Here is an 18731-nt window from a genome sequence, read left to right on the forward strand (position 1 = left end):
AATACAATTCAGTGTGGTGTAGAACAATAATATAAAACAGTGGTAGTCAGCAATAGGAATTAATACGATAATCAATGTGTATAAAATAAAAGTAGACTTTCCCTATTTACATTGTTAATCATCCTTTTCTAATTAATATAATCAACAGAGTAAAAGTACTAATTTTATGCACTGAAAAATGTTCAGTTAAGTTTAAAATTTTAAATTGAAAACTGTCTAAAAATAGCTGCTAAAAATAAAGTAATTTCGTATAAAATAGAATTGTAAAATAGTTTTTACGTTTCAAAGAACACATTGGAATTTAGTTACATTAAATTGAATTATTAAAGATTACAACAAAAGTAGGGATTTATATAATTGTTCCATCCAACTTCCTAACCAGCAAAAAAACTGTACTTACCATCCTGTCTCTTTAATTGCACAATATATCGTGTTAAAGGTAAATTTCCACTGTATGGTTGCACCCAAGTTAAAGTTACAGTTCTGCTTGTTAACTCTTTTATTTCCAAGTTTCTGGGACTGTCAGGGCGTTCTAAAGTGTATGAAATAAAATGGATTAATTACTTATTTTTATGTAGAAATATAATTAGTAATTAAAAATAAATGAACCTGATTTTCGTTTATTACAAAACAGTGTTACATAAAAAATTATTATTTTACCAAATTTTTTGTGTGCATTATTTTATAACTATATTTTTCGAATTTTTATATAATGCATACTAATATTTATATAATACATATTAAGCCTAAACACTACTTTAACCCTCTAAGTGCTAAGACCCTGGGTAAAATAGTATAAAAATTTAATTGCTACACATAACTCTCTCATTGAATTACATAGGAGAAACCTGTTTTTTTGATGCAAGGAAGCTTGCAGGAAAGTTCGGAAAAAGCCAGGACTGACGCTCAGAGGGTTAAACACAATATAAAATTTTATAGAAATCATAAGTTTATTTAAAAACGTAAGTTCCAGTAATGCAGTATGAGTACAGTTATATACAAATAGAAATTTTGGGGAGTTGTTAAACTATGTTTTAACTAATTAAACTGTTAGTTAATAACATGTTAACAAATTACACTATGTTTTTCAAATTTGCCATTACCTTCATGTGGTATAAAAGTCAACAAAGATATCGTACGAATGAAACGGTTAATCCATTAATATGGTTCAATTTAAGCAGGAAACACTTCTATTGAACACTTTATTAAGATTGCATCAAATTTATTCGATATTGAGGTTTAAAATACCGTTATTATGGTTAAAAGTTGATTTCATATATTTGAAATTGTGAACTTGGAAACATATATTATTAATACACATTTTAAAAATTACTCTAGAAGCTATCAGCTTGTTCAAATATGTCTCAGTAATGAAACAAAATCATAAATATTAAGAAATATTAATATACCTTAATTTTTTTTAAGAAGTGAAGGGATATTAAAAATTGTGATGACATAGAAATTTGTAATTTTATAAATATGAACTTAAAATTGAAAATTGAACGATTATCAGTATGACATTATAATAAGTATTTATGCATATTTATTAAATATATTGCAAATCAATACATTTATTTCATATATAAAGTTGCATTCAGGAAATAAAATTGCCTTTTACTTAAAGTAAATTAATCCATTCAAATAACAATGCTTGCAGCGAATTTTAGTTTTGTTATGTGGCTTAAAAAAATGTCTAATTAAATTCTTCGATTTCATTTATACCATTGTAATAAATTGAATATTTATTTAGGGGAATAGTTCAAAAATAAATTCAATTACAATTGGCTTTCTTTAAGGCTGAAATATTGCTATTTCTGAAGTAAGAAAGTAAGCCATTGATGTTCTGTTATATATCTTCTTTTTATTAATTATTTATTAAAATTTTATTACAAGATAATTAGCAAGAATTTTAAGAAATATAATTAATAAAATCTTCAAGGATATTTTTTTTATAAATTCATAGTATTTCATTTAAAATTTCAATTTACTTCTCCCAAAACTAAAATGTTGCCATTTCTATAATAAGAAAATAACTTTACAAAATTGTCTACTAGAGAAATTCTCCTCAGAAGAACAAAACACAAAGGTAAGCATTCCGTCTTCAAGCGTAATTGCCTTTCTTGAACAAATCTATTAATTTGGTAAAAATTCTCCTTTCTGTACAGAAGTTTCCTGAACTTTTCTAGATGTTGAAGGAAGCAAATGATATTTATTCTTCTGCCTCAAATTACTGTTCTCCCAGTAATCTGAGCTTAAATTAATGTTCTTCTTGTTGTATTATACACAAAGAAACTAATGATGCCTTAGGAAGAATACTATATTTTAGTTCTTAAAAACAAAGCTTTTCAACTTGAAATGTTAAGAAATGTTGGAATTTATTAAATGATAATTATCCTCTCTGTATTATCAGCCTAAATTTTGTATTTTATTAAGTAACAGTTTTAGTTTTTTTCAAAAATTATTTTCTAATTTTATCCAAGGTGTGGATTTTTCAGTGACTTAAGCTCGTATATCATTTAAAAATGTCCTTTTTGCTGCATTACAAACAAAGAAACTAATGAAGCTTTTTGAAAAGAATAATATTTTAATCTTTTTACTCAATTCTAGAACTTAAAAAGAAATGTTAGAGTTTATCAAATGGTAATTATCGTTTCTGAATAATCAGCCTAAATTTTATAGCTTATTTAATAAGCATTTTATCTTTTTTTTAAAATTATTTTCTTAAAATAAATATAAATTTAATATAATTTAAGTGAGTGATGCACTTATTGCATTTTGTATACAATTAAAAAATGTCCTTTTAAAAAAAATTGTAAACAAAGAAAGTAATGAGGTTTTAAATAAGAAGACAGTAATTTAAATTTCTTAATTTGCTTTTAATTTTTAAAGAAATGTTTCAACTTTATTTAATAATAATTATCGTTTCTAATTCCCAAAAATCAGCGTCTAAATAAAAAAAAAAGCAATTTTAACTTATATGTATTATTTTTGAAGTAATATGAGTTGCTCACTAAATTTATTATCGTTCCATAGAATCCCATACTTGCATTTTATCATTAATTCTGTATTTAATTCATTAATTTTCTTAATATACTATACATAAAAAAATGAAGCTTGAGAATAGTACTGTACAAACTCTTTAAAAATAGTACTCTTTAAAAACTTAGCTTTTCAACTTGAAACGGAAAGAGACGTTAGAATTTGTTATAAACATTTAATTTGTTTACATTAAATTTAAAAATTGTAATTGAAAATTTGAAAAATAGTTTCATACTTTTACATGCACTAAATTTAAAATCAATCAAGGAAAATTGAATCTTTATTTTGACCGTTAATTTCAATATAAATTTTAATCCTTCATTGAATTAGTTTGAAGTTAAAATGATAGTTTATACTTCAAATAAATTTAGTAACTATTTATTTTTATGTCAAGTATAAATAGAAGCAAAATCTGGTAAATTTACTATATATAGTGATGACATTTCTTGTTAAGAAGAATATTTAAAAAATCGAAATATTATTCATATTTATGCCGTACATTTGATAATTTTCCCTTTCAAATGGTCACAATTTATTGAAAATTCTGGTTTTCAAAATTATAGATCTTATTGCAGCACATTTCGCAAAAAAAAATAAATAAATAAAAAATACAAAAAAAAAATTAAAGAAAAAAAAAGTAAATTTAAACGAATAAATTGTTTATATATTTTTTTATATTTTTTTATATTTTTATATTTTTATTTCTCTGAGGTATTATGATTAAATTACCAAACTTTACTGAACGTATCAAATTGCAAAAACGTTAAAACTATAAAGGTACACCTTGTTGCCTTTCGCAAATTAACTTATAAAGCATTTATCAGTGAAAAAAAGTAATAATCAGGTTGAGTATTAATTTGATAATTAAGTCGAATTGCAGTTTTATTTACACGATACTCAAAACCGTAAAATAATTGTGGAAGAAAAAGAGCAAGTGAAATAACTTAAGTTATCGCACTGTAAACAAAAGTGTAGGGTAAAAACCAGACATTGAACAGATAATATAATAGAGTTTGAATTGACGGTTTTAAACCATTTATGATTAGGGTGAAAAACAGTAAGATACCGTTTTGTCAATAAAACAGAATTGAAACGTCAAATATACGAAGAAAGACTGTGGAAATGGGCATTTTTTACAGTGTGCTCTAACATTTAGCATCGTCTTGCATACGCTTAAATTATAAACTTAAATATTTTTCATAAATATAAACAGATAAATATAGACAGACTCGCTCGCTGGCGGGTTACTATGGTTACAAGGGTCATATCAAATAGGGGCGTATCGCTTTAGTACAGATTTGGAAAGTCCCTGGTTTTTCTATCTTACCCCATTGAATATGGTTTAAATCTTTTTTTCCAGAGCATCAGACAACCTGAAACTTATAGTCGGAAGGAGTTATCGTGATTGGTAGATAATATTTGCAGTAAGTGGTTACCTTGTACAACGACTTGAAAATTTGTCTCATCTCTTCCAAATTCATTTGAAGCTGTGCAGCTGAATAGAGCGGAATCTCTTCTGTCAGCTGATATGATAGTCACTTCAGAAACCATACCATCTTCTTGTTCTTTTTGAACTTCACTATATCTGAAACAAGAAAGAAAAGATTAAAAATATGAACCATAATTTGGAAGATACGGTCAGAAATATTAGGAACACACTGCAAAAAATCTCGGTTCAAATTACAGTAAAAAATACCGGTACTCATTTTTTTCTGTAAAATCCATTTTTGCTGGAACATGTTACAGATCAAAAAATATTATTTATCGTATTATTTATCTTAATAATTACCGCAAAGATAAAGACTCCAACTAAACAAGTATAACTGCAAAAAATACGGTATAATATTTCACGGAAAAATAGATTTTACTGAAAAAAATGAGTGCCGGTACTTTTCTGAAGTATTCTGTAAAATCCAATTTTGCCGGAACATGATACAGAAAAAAAAATTTTTTTACTGTATTTTTTATCGTAATAATTACCGTAAAATCACTAAAGACTCTAACTAAACAACTATTACTGTAAAAATTATGGTATAATATTTCACGGTAAAATCGATTTTACGGATGATGCATCCAATGAGTTGGTACTTTACACCGTAATTTGATTCAGAATTTCTTTACAGTGTTGTATCATTTTTACGAGAAATTGACATAAACTTTAATAAATTAAAAAAAGGTAAAACTTTGGCGTTTTTGTCTGCAAATTTTTTTTTACATTTAGAATTTTTACTGTAGATGCATATTTAATGGTCATTATGGGTGATTCCTTTTTGAACATCACTGTACCTGAATTAAGTAAAAATAGATTTAAAACAAAAGCCACATTTTGAAAAACCGTGGTCAAAATTATTAGAAATAGCGTATATTCTTTCATTTGAAGCTTGCCTTAGTATACTTACTTGTAATACTTACAAGTAAGACTTACTTGACTTACTTGTAAGACTTACTTGTAATACTTGTATACTTGTAATACTTACTGTAAAATTACTGAATAATGCAAGTAAGTAAATATTATTGTAAAAATTATAGTTTAAATTTTATGATTTAAATTTAATGGCATCTGTAAAAATAGGTATTACAGATGCTTCCCTGTGTCCTTACCTTTTATTGGGTATTTATTTGATAGTTAGTATGCATATTTTTACTAGCGTTCACCATTTTTTGTATTGTAAATTGTTGCAGATGTTTGTTACTAACCGAGTATGAATGAACTTTTTCATAAAAGAAAATGTAATATCAGAGAATATTGCTGTACTTCAGGAATTAATATTCTTCAACAATGTTTAGAGTATCAAAAAAAATCATTAGAATGAAAGAAAATAGTTTTTTTTAAATAAAAACATTGCAACTATTAAAGCATTAAAATTATAAGACATCATTAAAAACATTGGTAAAAATAATCTTATTTTATTATTTAAGAGTGACCTAACATAAAAAAATATTGTACCTGACAACTTTAAAAGCAATTGATAAAGGATTCTAAAAAATGACATCTTTAAATATTTTATTACATCTTTAAATATCCGCATATTTTTGACACAAAAATACAATCAAAACCTTTAAATTATTCAAAGATGAAATATAATTTTATCATGCATAAATAAATAAATTTAAGTTAAAGTTCTGTAATTATTTTAATTTTCATTTATGTTCCTGTGATTGTTTTAAAGAAAGTTTACCTCGATGTGAAATAAATTCAGAACTAATGAAAAATATTTTATCGTTTTAATCTCATGATGTTTTTATTAATATGAATTTCTTTCCAGAAAAGCTGATTTCGTTTGAAAATGCAATTACTCTTTTTTATTATTTAAACCATGACTTATTTTTTTAAATTCCTTTTAACTTAAATAATGTTATAAATTTAATTTCTAATCTTTGATGCATGATTTTTGGATACACGACAGCAGTGGCCCGTTGATTTAATCATTAATTATAGATGCCAAATACCTAAAATTAATATCTTAAAATTCATTTTTTAATTACTGCTATTGGGGAGTAAATATTTCAAAAAATAAAGTTAGTTATTTTACTCAGTTTAATAATTCAATCTCATTTGTAATTTCATTCTTAAAATTAATTATAAAATAAATATAATCAAAAATATATTTACTTTATATTTTATTTTCATTAAATAACTATATACAAAATTAAACATAATCTAGGTTATTTCTCTATAGAAGGAGAGATGATTATTATAAGAGATTCCGACATTTTTTTTCAACATTGCAGCAGATGCAGTTTGTTTATCTATTTAGACAAAGTCACGCTTTTCATTACAACAAAATGTATACAAATTTTCAAATTTCATTTTATTCAGGGATCAAATAATTTTCAAGAATTAAGTATTCGGTTGTTTTACAATGTCTGATTACATTTTGTTTCCAATTAGCTGGTCCTTTAAAGTACAATTAGTGTACAATCTTTGTTCCTGTGTAAAAATCAGAGGGATATTGCAGTGGAGTGATGCAACAAACTTGGTGACTATCTCATCATCAACTTTAGGAGGAATTGCCACTTAAAATCGGGGAGAGATGACCGCTTTTCACCAATACAAATTAACATATAAGGGATCATAGTTGGCTTAAAAATTTAAAAATAGGTATAAAAAGAAAGAGAATACTTTTAATCTTCTCCATAACACTCAATATGTCTAAATGAATCAATATAGTTACGAAATCCTTGGTCTGTTAATGATTTTCAAATGGTTTAATTTTGTTTCGAAATTTTAAGATGAAATCTAATAAAAAGAAATTCCAAGTTTTGTCATTACAATATCGAGACGACTTTTTTTAATTTTTGCTGACCGTAACTAACCCTGCATATTATATTCGAATTCTACTGACCTAACATATTATCAGATAGAAACCTACTCGATCGGACCCTCTATATTATCCAATTCAACATATTCACAATTTGATGAATATTAAAGTGTTAGCTGTGGGGAAGAATACAACACCACAACTAAAATCGATAACTGGATTACACGTGTAAAGTACATGTAATGGCTCTATGAAACATGCACAAACTTTTTTTTTTGTACAAACAAATTTATGGAGTTGAAAGTGACATTTAAATCTGTACAATAGTTTTTTTTTTTGTTTATTCGATTCTTTTTGCTTATCTTCAAAGATAAAATTAATCTCTTACACCAAATTGCAAGTTTTTAATGATTAACTATATTATTATGCTATTTTACTGTGTTTATATGTCATTTTTCATAGTTTAACATCGTTTTTCCTTTCTTTAGAGTATTAGGTAGTCATCTCACCTCGATATTAAGGAGATAGAGCCACTTATTAGTAAAATTTCAAAGAGAAAAAAAAAATTCATAATTTGTTCTCAATATTTTATTATTTTTGGTCAAAACATGTTGTATATTCGATTCTTTTTGCTTATCTTGAAAGATAAAATTCATCTCTTACATTAAATTGCACGTTTTTAATGATTAACTATGTTATTATGCTATTTTACTGTGTTTATATGTTATTTTTCATAGTTTAACTTCGTTTTTCCTTCCTTTAGAGCATTAGATAGCCATCTCACCTCTACATTAAGGAGATAGAGTCACTTATTAGAAAAATTTCAAACATTTTTTTTTTTCATAATTTGTTCTCAATATTTCATTATTTTTTGGTCAAAACATGTCGCATATTCGATTCTTTATGCTTATCTTCAAAGATAAAATTCATCTCTTATGTCAAATTGCAAAATTTTAGCGATTAACTATGTTATTATGTATTTTACTGTGTTTATATGTCATTTTTCATACTTTAACTTCGTTTTTTCCTTCCTTTAGAGTGTTAGATAGCCGTCTAACCTCGACATTAAGGAGATAGAGCCGATTATTAGTAAAATTTCAAAAATAATTTTTTTTCATAATTTGTTCTCAATATTTTATCATTTTTGGTCAAAACATGTTGAGTACATGCGTGAAAATTTAAAATATGCAGAGGCATTTGTGGTACCTTTATCTTTAATATTTTTATTTCAATTAAAAAAACTATGACCTTCTATATTAGACTTACTCTAATATAAATTTAAAAAATTTAATTAAACAAAATATAATTAAAAAAGAAATTTAGATATAAAATATGGAAATGAAATTTTTTTAAAAATTAAACTACGATAGAATGAAATCATTTTATGGAATGATGTAGCAGGTAACAGATAAATTAAGGAATGTGCTTAATAAACTAATTTAGATATATTTATAAGTAATGAATAATAATGAACAGCAATTTACAATAAGAGTTTCATTAATCAATGGTACCTTGATTCAGCTCTCATATTAAAAATTTGTCTATCCTTCGTCCAAATGAGATTGATTGGCTTTTCTCCAAATGCACTACAAATAAGATGCACAGTTTCCCCTTTTCGAACAGTTGATGACTGGAATTTTACACGGAAATGAGCTGGAACTAAAATAATATTATTTATTAGTTAAAGAACATACGTGAAAATTATTTAACTCGAATTTAACTGCTTTATCGCCCACAGGAAGAGTTTTCGTAATTATATATATTTGTGTTTATTAATTTTATACTTATCTTTCAATGAATATACGTTTGTATCTTTTATTAGATAATTAATAATTTTTCCTTCACACTGCCTATATCTTCTTCTATCTGCAATCTGTTTAAAGTTAAAATATGTTTAGCGTTGAAATATTTGGATGATTTGAACTGTAATATTGTGCTTCATTTGGAAGACTTGAACCTTAATGTTGGATTATATTTCTAGGAACCATATGCCATGTTCCATTGGACCATTGAGCTATGTTTCACTAAAGTTAAACCATAGAGTCGTTTAATCAATGTTGAGAGACTCTATAACATGGTTCAAATTGGCATCGTTGTAAGTTAGCAGAAAACATAAATGTTTTCATAGCAAAATAAACTCCACAATTTCTCAGAGTACCGAATGAACTGATCTATGATCAATGCTGTCGTTTTAAAATAAATCCAGCTTAAAAAAACAATGGACAATTTTAATTTAATAGTTGTCTAATTTTGCTCTTTAAGTTCAATTTTAAAGGGAAAAAAAACAATTTTATGAGACACATAAAGCTAAAAAATTCCTCTTTCAGTTAGCCCAGAAGTGTGTTATCAAAACTTAGGATCAGTCTTATTGTGAAATTAAAGTACGGTAGTGATTAAACACCACTTGCAATAGCTAGGAGTGTAATTTAGAGTATCAACATGGTGCATTAAATGCGATAATCTTAACTAATCGATAAAATATCAAATTAAGTAGATTAAAAAAGGAACTGAAACCTCCAAATTCTTACCCTATGGATTTAGAAGGTACCATAATTATCGCTAGTTAATACCGTGAATTCCTTACTTGAAATGTACTACATGAAATTAAGGTTTAAATATAGTATGTGTCGTCGTAAATAATATTATCTAAAGGGATATAGAATTTATAATAATTATTATTTAACTAAAAAAAGAGCTAAAATACAATGTATTTACGCGATAAAAATTAAACTTAGAAAAAAATAGTTTGAAGTTGGAAAAGTAAATACTTAGAATTTAAAAAAAAAAAGAAACACAAATCTCAGTTTTAAAGGGTGAAATGTAATACACTGTAGTATTACATGAGGGTACCCTTCCCCGCAATATAGAGCTAGACGGGAGAAAGAACTCCACTTACACTTATTAAATGTTCAATAATAAAGAATTTAACGATTTTTACTTCAAAATACTTGAAAAGAAAGACTTATATTCAGAAAACTACTCACTGAAACATTTACAGTAGGTAATCAAAACATGTCTACTGTAAGGAACAAATTGCAAAGAAGACTCGAAACAAATTTGGCCATTAAACGAAGAATATTGCAAGTAATCCAGTTTGTGGAAGAGGCTTAAAATACTTCTTCTCTTCCCTACACTGTGTTTCGGGTGTTCTAAAACGGGCGAAAAGTCCGTTAAACGTTTCGGCCATAACTATTCTGAATGGTTCCAACGACCTGAATCTTGGACTTAGTGTTTCGGACTGACTTAAGCAATGCCTGGCAGTAAAAGTCTTTTTCCTTCTTAAATAGGAGAGGGAAAGGCCATTTGGATGTCGCACAGAGATCCCAAACGACCTCGTATAATGCCTTGATGACAGCTAAGAAAGCTCAGAAGGGACCCTGATACTCTGTAGGAAGATGAGCCACATGAAGTTACTTTTTCTCCACTTTTTATAATGGTAATAACAAAACTCTAGAAAAACAATATTTTGATATCATAGTAGTATTCTTTCAGGCAAAGGGCATTTTCAATTCTATTCTTTAATGGGTTTTTTTAATATATATTTTGTATATTTTTATGCATGGTTTTCAGTCCAGAATTCTTTTTTTTTTTATTTCCTAACTTTGTGTCAGTCCTTACGCGTAATAAACAAATAATTAAACATGTATTTTAATCTGAGTATTTAAGCATGTTTATTATTTATGAAATTTGACTAATAATAAATTAAATTAATAACAAATCAACAACTACTTAATTGAATTAATAAGGTGTCAATAATTGATTAATTAAATAAGTAATAAGTCAACAATGTCTTCTTTTAACATTCAGCCTTTCAGTGCTGATTTTAATGATAAATCCTTCCGTTTTTAATAGATCGAATTAACTATTTGAAGGAATTAAATGACTGTTCCAATCAAGTAGCATTGGATTTGGATGTCACCCAGAGATCCAGAAAGACGTCGTATAGCGCTTTTATGACAACATGACCAAGAAAGCTCAGAAGTGATCTTGATGCTCAAAAGGAGGATGAGCCACATTAAGTTACTCTTTCAAGGCCTTTGTTATCATGATAATAGCAAAACTCTAGAAAAACAATATCGTGATTTTGCAGCAGTAATTTTTTTTTAACAGTAGTCATTTTTTTCCTGTCCTTGAAAGTTTTTTTTACAGTTTAGTTCTTTTCTTTCATATTATTTATCATTGAATTTAACATTCCTTTTCAATTTCTGAACTTGAAGCTATATATTATACGTTGTAAGCGAATGATTCATCTTAATCTTTAACTGTATTAATTATTAATAACCCAACAATGCTTAAATTAATAGTAATATTCAGCTATTTACTGGCGACTTAAACGAAGTATCTTTTTTGTCATGTCAAACTAATAATTTGAAGGAATTTAAGAAATGGTCTGATCGAATAGCATTTGATTTGGACATCGCATAGAAGTCCTAAAAGACCTGGTATAATGCCTCGGTGATAGTTGTAAAAGTCCAGAAGGGATCTTGATGCTCAATAGGAAGATGTGGCACATGAAGTTAATTTTCTGTGTCTTTTTTTTTCATAGAAAAATTATAGGAAAACAATATTTCAATATTATACTAGCAATTTCTTTTTAAATGAAGGATAATTTTATTTCTAATCGTTGAAAAATTTTCTTTTTTGAGAATTCCTCTTCATAGAATTAATATTAGGCTTAATGTTATTCTGTATTTTATGATTGTATTATATTCTATTGCATAATAAGCGAATGACAAAATATATAATTTTATCTGAACTTCCTACTGAAGTAATTAATAATAACCCACCAACGAATATTAATATTCAGTCTTATAATAGTGACTCTAATGAAATATCCTTCGCTGTGGATCAGATTAATGATATGAAAGAATTGAAAAACTGATCTGATCAAACAACATGAGATTTGGATACCGCACAGATACCCCAAATGGCCTTGTATAATGCCGTGAGGATAGCAAAGAATGTTGATGCCTAGTATGAAAGTGAATCACACGAATTAACTCTTTCATCTCCTTTTTTTTACCATGTACGAACAGAAAGTAAAATTATTGTACTGTATGGTTATTTCATTTCTGGTAAACAAAGACGAAATTCTGATTAATAAAAGCAAAATACGCAAATTTTAAACCATTCATTTGCTAATTTCTCCTTTCGGAAGGAAACCGTTTACCTAGATTTCGGTTTTCAAAATTACAGTTGTTATAATCATACATTTAGTAAAAGACACAAAAATGGAAATTATTTTAAGCAAATAAATGGTTTTTGTACCATGCTATAATAATCATATACAGCATGTCATCATAATAAAATTACCAAACTATACTTTTACTGTAATCTGGTAATTTTGATTAAATTTTATTATCTGTGTGATATGGGCGCTTCCTTTTTATGACCTGTTTTGAAGTGCATGAAGAAACAGTTCCTAATAGGGAAGCACCTTTGACGGCGTAAGATGACATTTCCGGGAATGGATTTCTATTTAATTTTAATCCTGATGATATTCCTTAACTTCCCTAGAAGTTTGTTGCAATACACATGCAACACTCTGTTATCTAGAACGCGAATTTGAACTTGTACATTTCGAGAAAAAATAGACAAAAACTGCCTTTAGAAAACTGAAGCTTGAAAAGAGAAACCGATTGCAGATATCGAATAAGTGATTGAAAGGAATTTAAGATCTATCAAAATAACTCATGCAACAAACAACAAAATGTGTAATTATTACTCTTCCAAAACAATAAATTTATTCATAAGAAACTTTATTATGAGTAACTTCAACTTTAAATTTGTGAAAAAATATAATATTTTTACAAATAAAATACGAAATCTAAATAAAAGTAACCCAAATAATGAAATTAAAAAAAAGCAGTAACAAAATATTTAAATAAATTATTAATTTTTTTTTCTAGAAATTTATAAAAAATTACTTTAAGCAACATTTTTTAAATAAAAAGTTTTCATTAAATTTAATAAAAATATAACAATTACTGTGCTATATTATAAAGCGTTTTGTGAAAAACCACGCATTGATCATAGTTGCCAAATCATATACAAAACAGAAATGTTTTTAAATTTCAGTTTCTTCTCAGATTAATTATAATGGACAAAGAACCAAAGTAATGCCATAAATTACTGAGTAACAGTACACGAAAGTTGAATTCCGCAAAACAATCACTTAATTACTAATTTAAATTTTATTTTTAAAATTAATGAAGCATAAAACTATGAACTAATATTAGATTTAATAAACTATTACATCGAAAACACATTGGGAATATCGACAAATAAATGTATTATTTCTGATGCATAAATGTTAGTATTTAAGACAAATTTTTAAAAATCGTAATAAGAAAAAACCGCACGGATCTGTAATATAGTAGTAAAATACTCATTTTCAATATTCAAAATATAGAATTTAGGACATTTTTAACCACTATAAAGTGAATGTTATTCAAGCAGTGGTTTAAGTCTGGTAAACGATTTTCGTAATACATTAAAAATAAAAATATTTAGTGCAACGTATCTACAAAAATTAGGCAGAGTTAGGGTTTAATTTTAATTTTCTCTTTTATATGTTATTTATTTCATTTTACATTTTACATTTCAACAATTTTGCTCTAAAACGGCTCGCCTTATCCCAAGTAATTATTCTTATGCTGCTACGTAGCTAAAACTTAAAACCCGAAATTATAAATTATGCTTTTGATTAATAAAAAAGAGTAACAAATGCTGAGTAGCAGCGAAATATTTCTGCATAATAATAATAAATATATTGTTTTTTAAATTTATAAAATTCATATACCTTCCCAAAAAAAATATTTTTTCCTACATTATGTATAAACTATTTTTCACACACTTCACCAAGCAACAGGCAATATACATCAAAATAAGAATTAGTTCGGCACTGATAGATCTCTAAAAGTAACTATTTTCTAGAAATAGTTTCATACCATGAACTGTGAGCTTAACGACAGCACTAAGGCTAGGGCTGATTCCATTAGTCGCCTGGCACATATAAAGTCCAGCATCGGCAAGTTCCACTTCTGTGATCACCAACGACCCATTCTCTAATGTCTGAATATGAGGATTGCTGATAATGGTTCTGTATTCATTTCTACCACTCAGACCTAAGAGTATGATAGATGAGTAGTAAATATATATTTCGGCATCATTTATCTTATTTTAACATGTAGTAAAATGTAATAAAAATATCACCTAGATATTATATATGTAATGGGATAACTCTGAATACCTTTGAATAACATAAGTATTATGTTTAAATGTATATTTGATTAATTGATTACATATCTTTACAAGGACATAAATTATTACAATTAGCTTTTGTAAATATTAAAAACTGACAGTTTAGAGAAGAAACAAAAACATTATAACTAATTTGAGTAAAACGCCATGCTCTAATTTGCATGAAGTAAAATCATTTTTTAATAAAAATCTCGACGTTTACACCATCACAAAGATTTTAAAATTAAAACTTTATCACCAGTATTTTGCCTCAAAGAAAATATGTTTTTTTTTTCAAAAAAACTTGATTTAAAAATTTTTTTAGGTTTAGAAGTAAAATAAAATAAAGTTTACATTTCAGAAACTGGAACAACTTTGTCATTCTAGCAACTTTTGCCAACCGATACAGCTTTGATTCTGCTTAAGTCTTTATCTCTTGGGACAACTTTGCCACTACACACTATAAAAAGTTCCGAAGCAAACTGCGATACTGGCACTTTGGGTACATCTTCCATAAAAACCATTCCTTACCACAAAATACTGTACCGTAATTTTAAGAGTAATTTATTTAATTAGAGTAATTCATTTATTTAATTAGAGTAATTCATTTATTTAATTAGAGTAATTTATTTATTTAATTAGAGTAATTCATCTATTTAATTAGAGTAATTCATTTATTTAATTAGAGTAAATCATTTATTTAATTAAACTGATTCAGTGATTTTTCAGTAATTATTTCTGTACAAATCACGGAACATCAGATTTTTTAATTCGTTATATGTTCCGTGAAAAATTGTTTTCCCGGTAAAAAATACCGACACCCAGAGTGCCTGTACTTTTTGCGGTAATATGATTCTGATTTTTTTTTCCATTGTAGACAACTTTACCAACTGAAAAAGCTTTTCCACAGAAGGCAGCTTCACCACCCGTAACGGTTTTGCCACCTGATAAAACTTTGCCATCGAATGGAAATTTGTGTTTTGTAATAGCTATGATAGTCTTCCTTAATAATGAGATTTAGGCCTCTAACAGACTTCAAAATTCATCAAAAATGTAAATAAAAGAGATATTCACGAAGAATCACAACATTAACAGTGGCAGGAATTAGATTGTTTTCGACCTACAAGGATTTTATGGTTTACGCTTCTTTAAATACGAAAAAAGACAAACATTTTTTAGATATAAAAAACATACATTAAATAATGTACTAAATTAATGTCAAGTAGTTATTAAGTTTAAAGAGGAGATTATATATGAAACTGATTTTATTAAATAAAAACAATATAAGAATGAAATTTTATGAGAATTACTATATTATTTTAAGAATAGAACAAATTGAACATTATTTTTAAAACGGAATTGAAATTAAAATTTATTTAAAAATCAAATGATTTTTATTTAGTGATGAATAGAAAACTTAAAAATATAACTTAAAGAAATATTTTTTTGCCAGAAAAAAATAAAAACTAATTCATTTTAATTTCTTTTCTCTTATAAATCATTATTGATAATCAATAAAATTTACTTACATATATCTACGTACTTTAAAAAAATAAATAAGCTGTAAATTAAAACTTTCAACATTAACTGTTATAAATAGGTTTTTTAAGTACATAATAGCATGAAAAAAAATATTAATCTTAAGTTTTAAACAACTTTAAATATCGAGCGCCATTATCTAAAATATGTTAAAACTTTAATTATAATATCAAATAAAAAGCTCGAAATTGCGTAGCATGAACCTTCATTTATTTCATTTACTTGATTAATGTGTCCTTTTTACCTATAAGCATAACATTTTAAGCGTACTCTAAAAACGCGTAAAAAAGAGCAATTTTCTCAGCTCTCCTACCACTATTTATCTAAAAGACATAAATCATGTCAATAATTGAATCGATTACTTATTCATGCTCATAAATATATAGCAGATAAAGAAAAGAAATTTTTGATTGAATCAATATCACGGTACAACAGTAGACCCTTAACTTGTTTCAATCAGGAATTTTCCAATATGTCGTTGAACATTCATAAGCTCGTTCATCACATATTTTTCTGCTTCCTTTTTTACTTCACCTAGTTCTTTTACTTTGACTAGTGTTAGATAGAGCAGGCTGATTCAAGTTCTTCGTGGACCTCGCAGAAAGTAATTTTAAAAGGAATAGCTTCATTTCTCACTTCAAATACTTCCTTTCTTCCCTTACTTTTTCACTCTTTCAAACTCGTGCTTTTTGTCTTTCAGCTCTTTCTTTTTTTCTCTGGCAAGAAATTCTTTGGGGGTGTCGCTTCAATGAGCATGTGGATGGAGAAAAGTAGATTTTTGAATGAGGTCATATGGTGAAGTAGATTGCGGATTTTTACCCTCAAATGAGTTCATTTAATGAAACTACCTTCCAGATTTTATCAGTATTTTTATCCTAAAATATTGAGCTACAGTGTTATTTGATTCCTGAATATTAGATAATTTGGATTTAATTATGATTTTTGAATGAGTTCCTATAGTGAAGTAGATTGATGATTTTTACCCTCAAATGAGTTCATTTAATGAAACTAGCTTCCAGATTTTATCAGTATTTTTATCCTAAAATATTGAGCTACAGTGTCATTTGATTCCTGAATGTTAGATAATTTGGATTTAATTATGATTTTTGAATGAGTTCATATAGTGAAGTAGATTGGTGATTTTTACCCTCAAATGAGTTCATTTAATGAAACTACCTTCCAGATTTTATCAGTATTTTTATCCTAAAATATTGAGCTACAGTGTCATTTGATTTCTGAATGTTAGATAATTTGGATTTAATTATGATTCTTGAATGAGTTCATATAGTGAAGTAGATTGGTGATTTTTACCCTCAAAGGAGTTCATTTAATGAAGCTACCTTCTAGATTTTATCAGTATATTTATCCTAAAATATTGAGCTACAGTGTCATTTGATTCCTGAATATTAGATATTTTGGATTTAATTATGATTTTTGAATGAGGTCATATAGTGAAGTAGATTGGTAATTTTTATCCTCAAAGTAGTTCATTTAATGAAATTACCTTCCAGATTTTATCAGTATTTTCATCCTGAAATATTGAACTACAGTGTCATTTGATTCCTGAATATTAGATAATTTGGATTTAATTATGAATTATTGGACATAAGATGGCTTCCCAAGAGATTATTTTTTTAGTATAATCAATAAAAAATTTCAGAGATTTTGTTTCTTCATTTGTCAGCACTTTTAAGAATAAAATTTAGCAAGGGTGACAAAAGCAAGGAAATTAATGAAATAATAAAACATACAACACTAATATGAAAAAACGCCGTGTTAGAATTTTATTTTAATTTTAATTTAGTTCAGAACAGAACTAGACTGGATTTCATTTAAATAGGTTTAATTTGGCTGTAGAAGTATTTTAAACGATACTCAATGAATGAATAAAATTTTTTAATTATACTTTCTAATATTAAACTGCATTAAATCTTTAATTAATTCGTTGATGATTTTGCTAATGTGGGGATAATAGAAATCAACAATACCAACCTTCATCCATTAAAATGTACCTCAAGATTGAATCAAGCTAGCATATATATATATATACTAGTGAATTGATGATTAATAATCGTAAGGGATAGTTACGTCACAATACTCACCCACCCACATTTTATCAGAGATAGAATTCGATGAACGAATACCACTAGTTGCTGTGTTTGTGAAAGACCGGGAGAGCAGGATTAAGGTCACTGGGGTTTGCGTTTTAGCCGTGAGAGTTGTAAAATTTCATACATTTTCGTTACTTTTTATTAATTTGGATAAAAATAATAAATAAAAATACATATGTTTCGCAATTAGATAATTTAAGGTTATGAAATACAGCATGCAACATCTGAATCTTTTTCTGCGCTAGGATAAAAACTTCCAAACACGGCTAACTTCCAAATAATATTTTTTTAAATTTACACTAATTTTCTGTTATTTAGATCTAAGTGAAACATTTATTCATTACTAAAATTTCATTAATTTACAAATTAATTATTTAAATATTTTCACTACTTTTCTTCGGATTTTAAATTTTAGTACTAATATAATTCCGATTAACTTATACATTTTTTACTGACTGTTATTGTTTTTAATAATTAAAAAATATCAAAATATATTCTTACTTGATTATTTAAGATATATATATATATATATATGCAT

General features: G+C 26.6%; 1 protein-coding gene across 1 annotated transcript in view; it reads right to left on the reverse strand.

Moving 5' to 3' along the window:
- Window positions 1-18731, reverse strand: part of LOC107455980 (cell adhesion molecule Dscam1-like) — a 428665-nt gene that overhangs the window by 189131 nt on the left and 220803 nt on the right. The window contains exons 12-15 of the mRNA XM_071184630.1: window positions 14252-14428; window positions 8813-8960; window positions 4476-4624; window positions 401-532 (exon numbers count right to left, since the gene is read on the reverse strand). Of these exons, the coding sequence (XP_071040731.1) occupies window positions 401-532; window positions 4476-4624; window positions 8813-8960; window positions 14252-14428 (606 nt within the window). The remainder of the gene's footprint in view (window positions 1-400; window positions 533-4475; window positions 4625-8812; window positions 8961-14251; window positions 14429-18731) is intronic.

The sequence above is a fragment of the Parasteatoda tepidariorum genome, chromosome 8 (genome assembly GCF_043381705.1).
Source record: "Parasteatoda tepidariorum isolate YZ-2023 chromosome 8, CAS_Ptep_4.0, whole genome shotgun sequence".
Taxonomy (NCBI): Eukaryota; Metazoa; Arthropoda; class Arachnida; order Araneae; family Theridiidae; genus Parasteatoda; species Parasteatoda tepidariorum.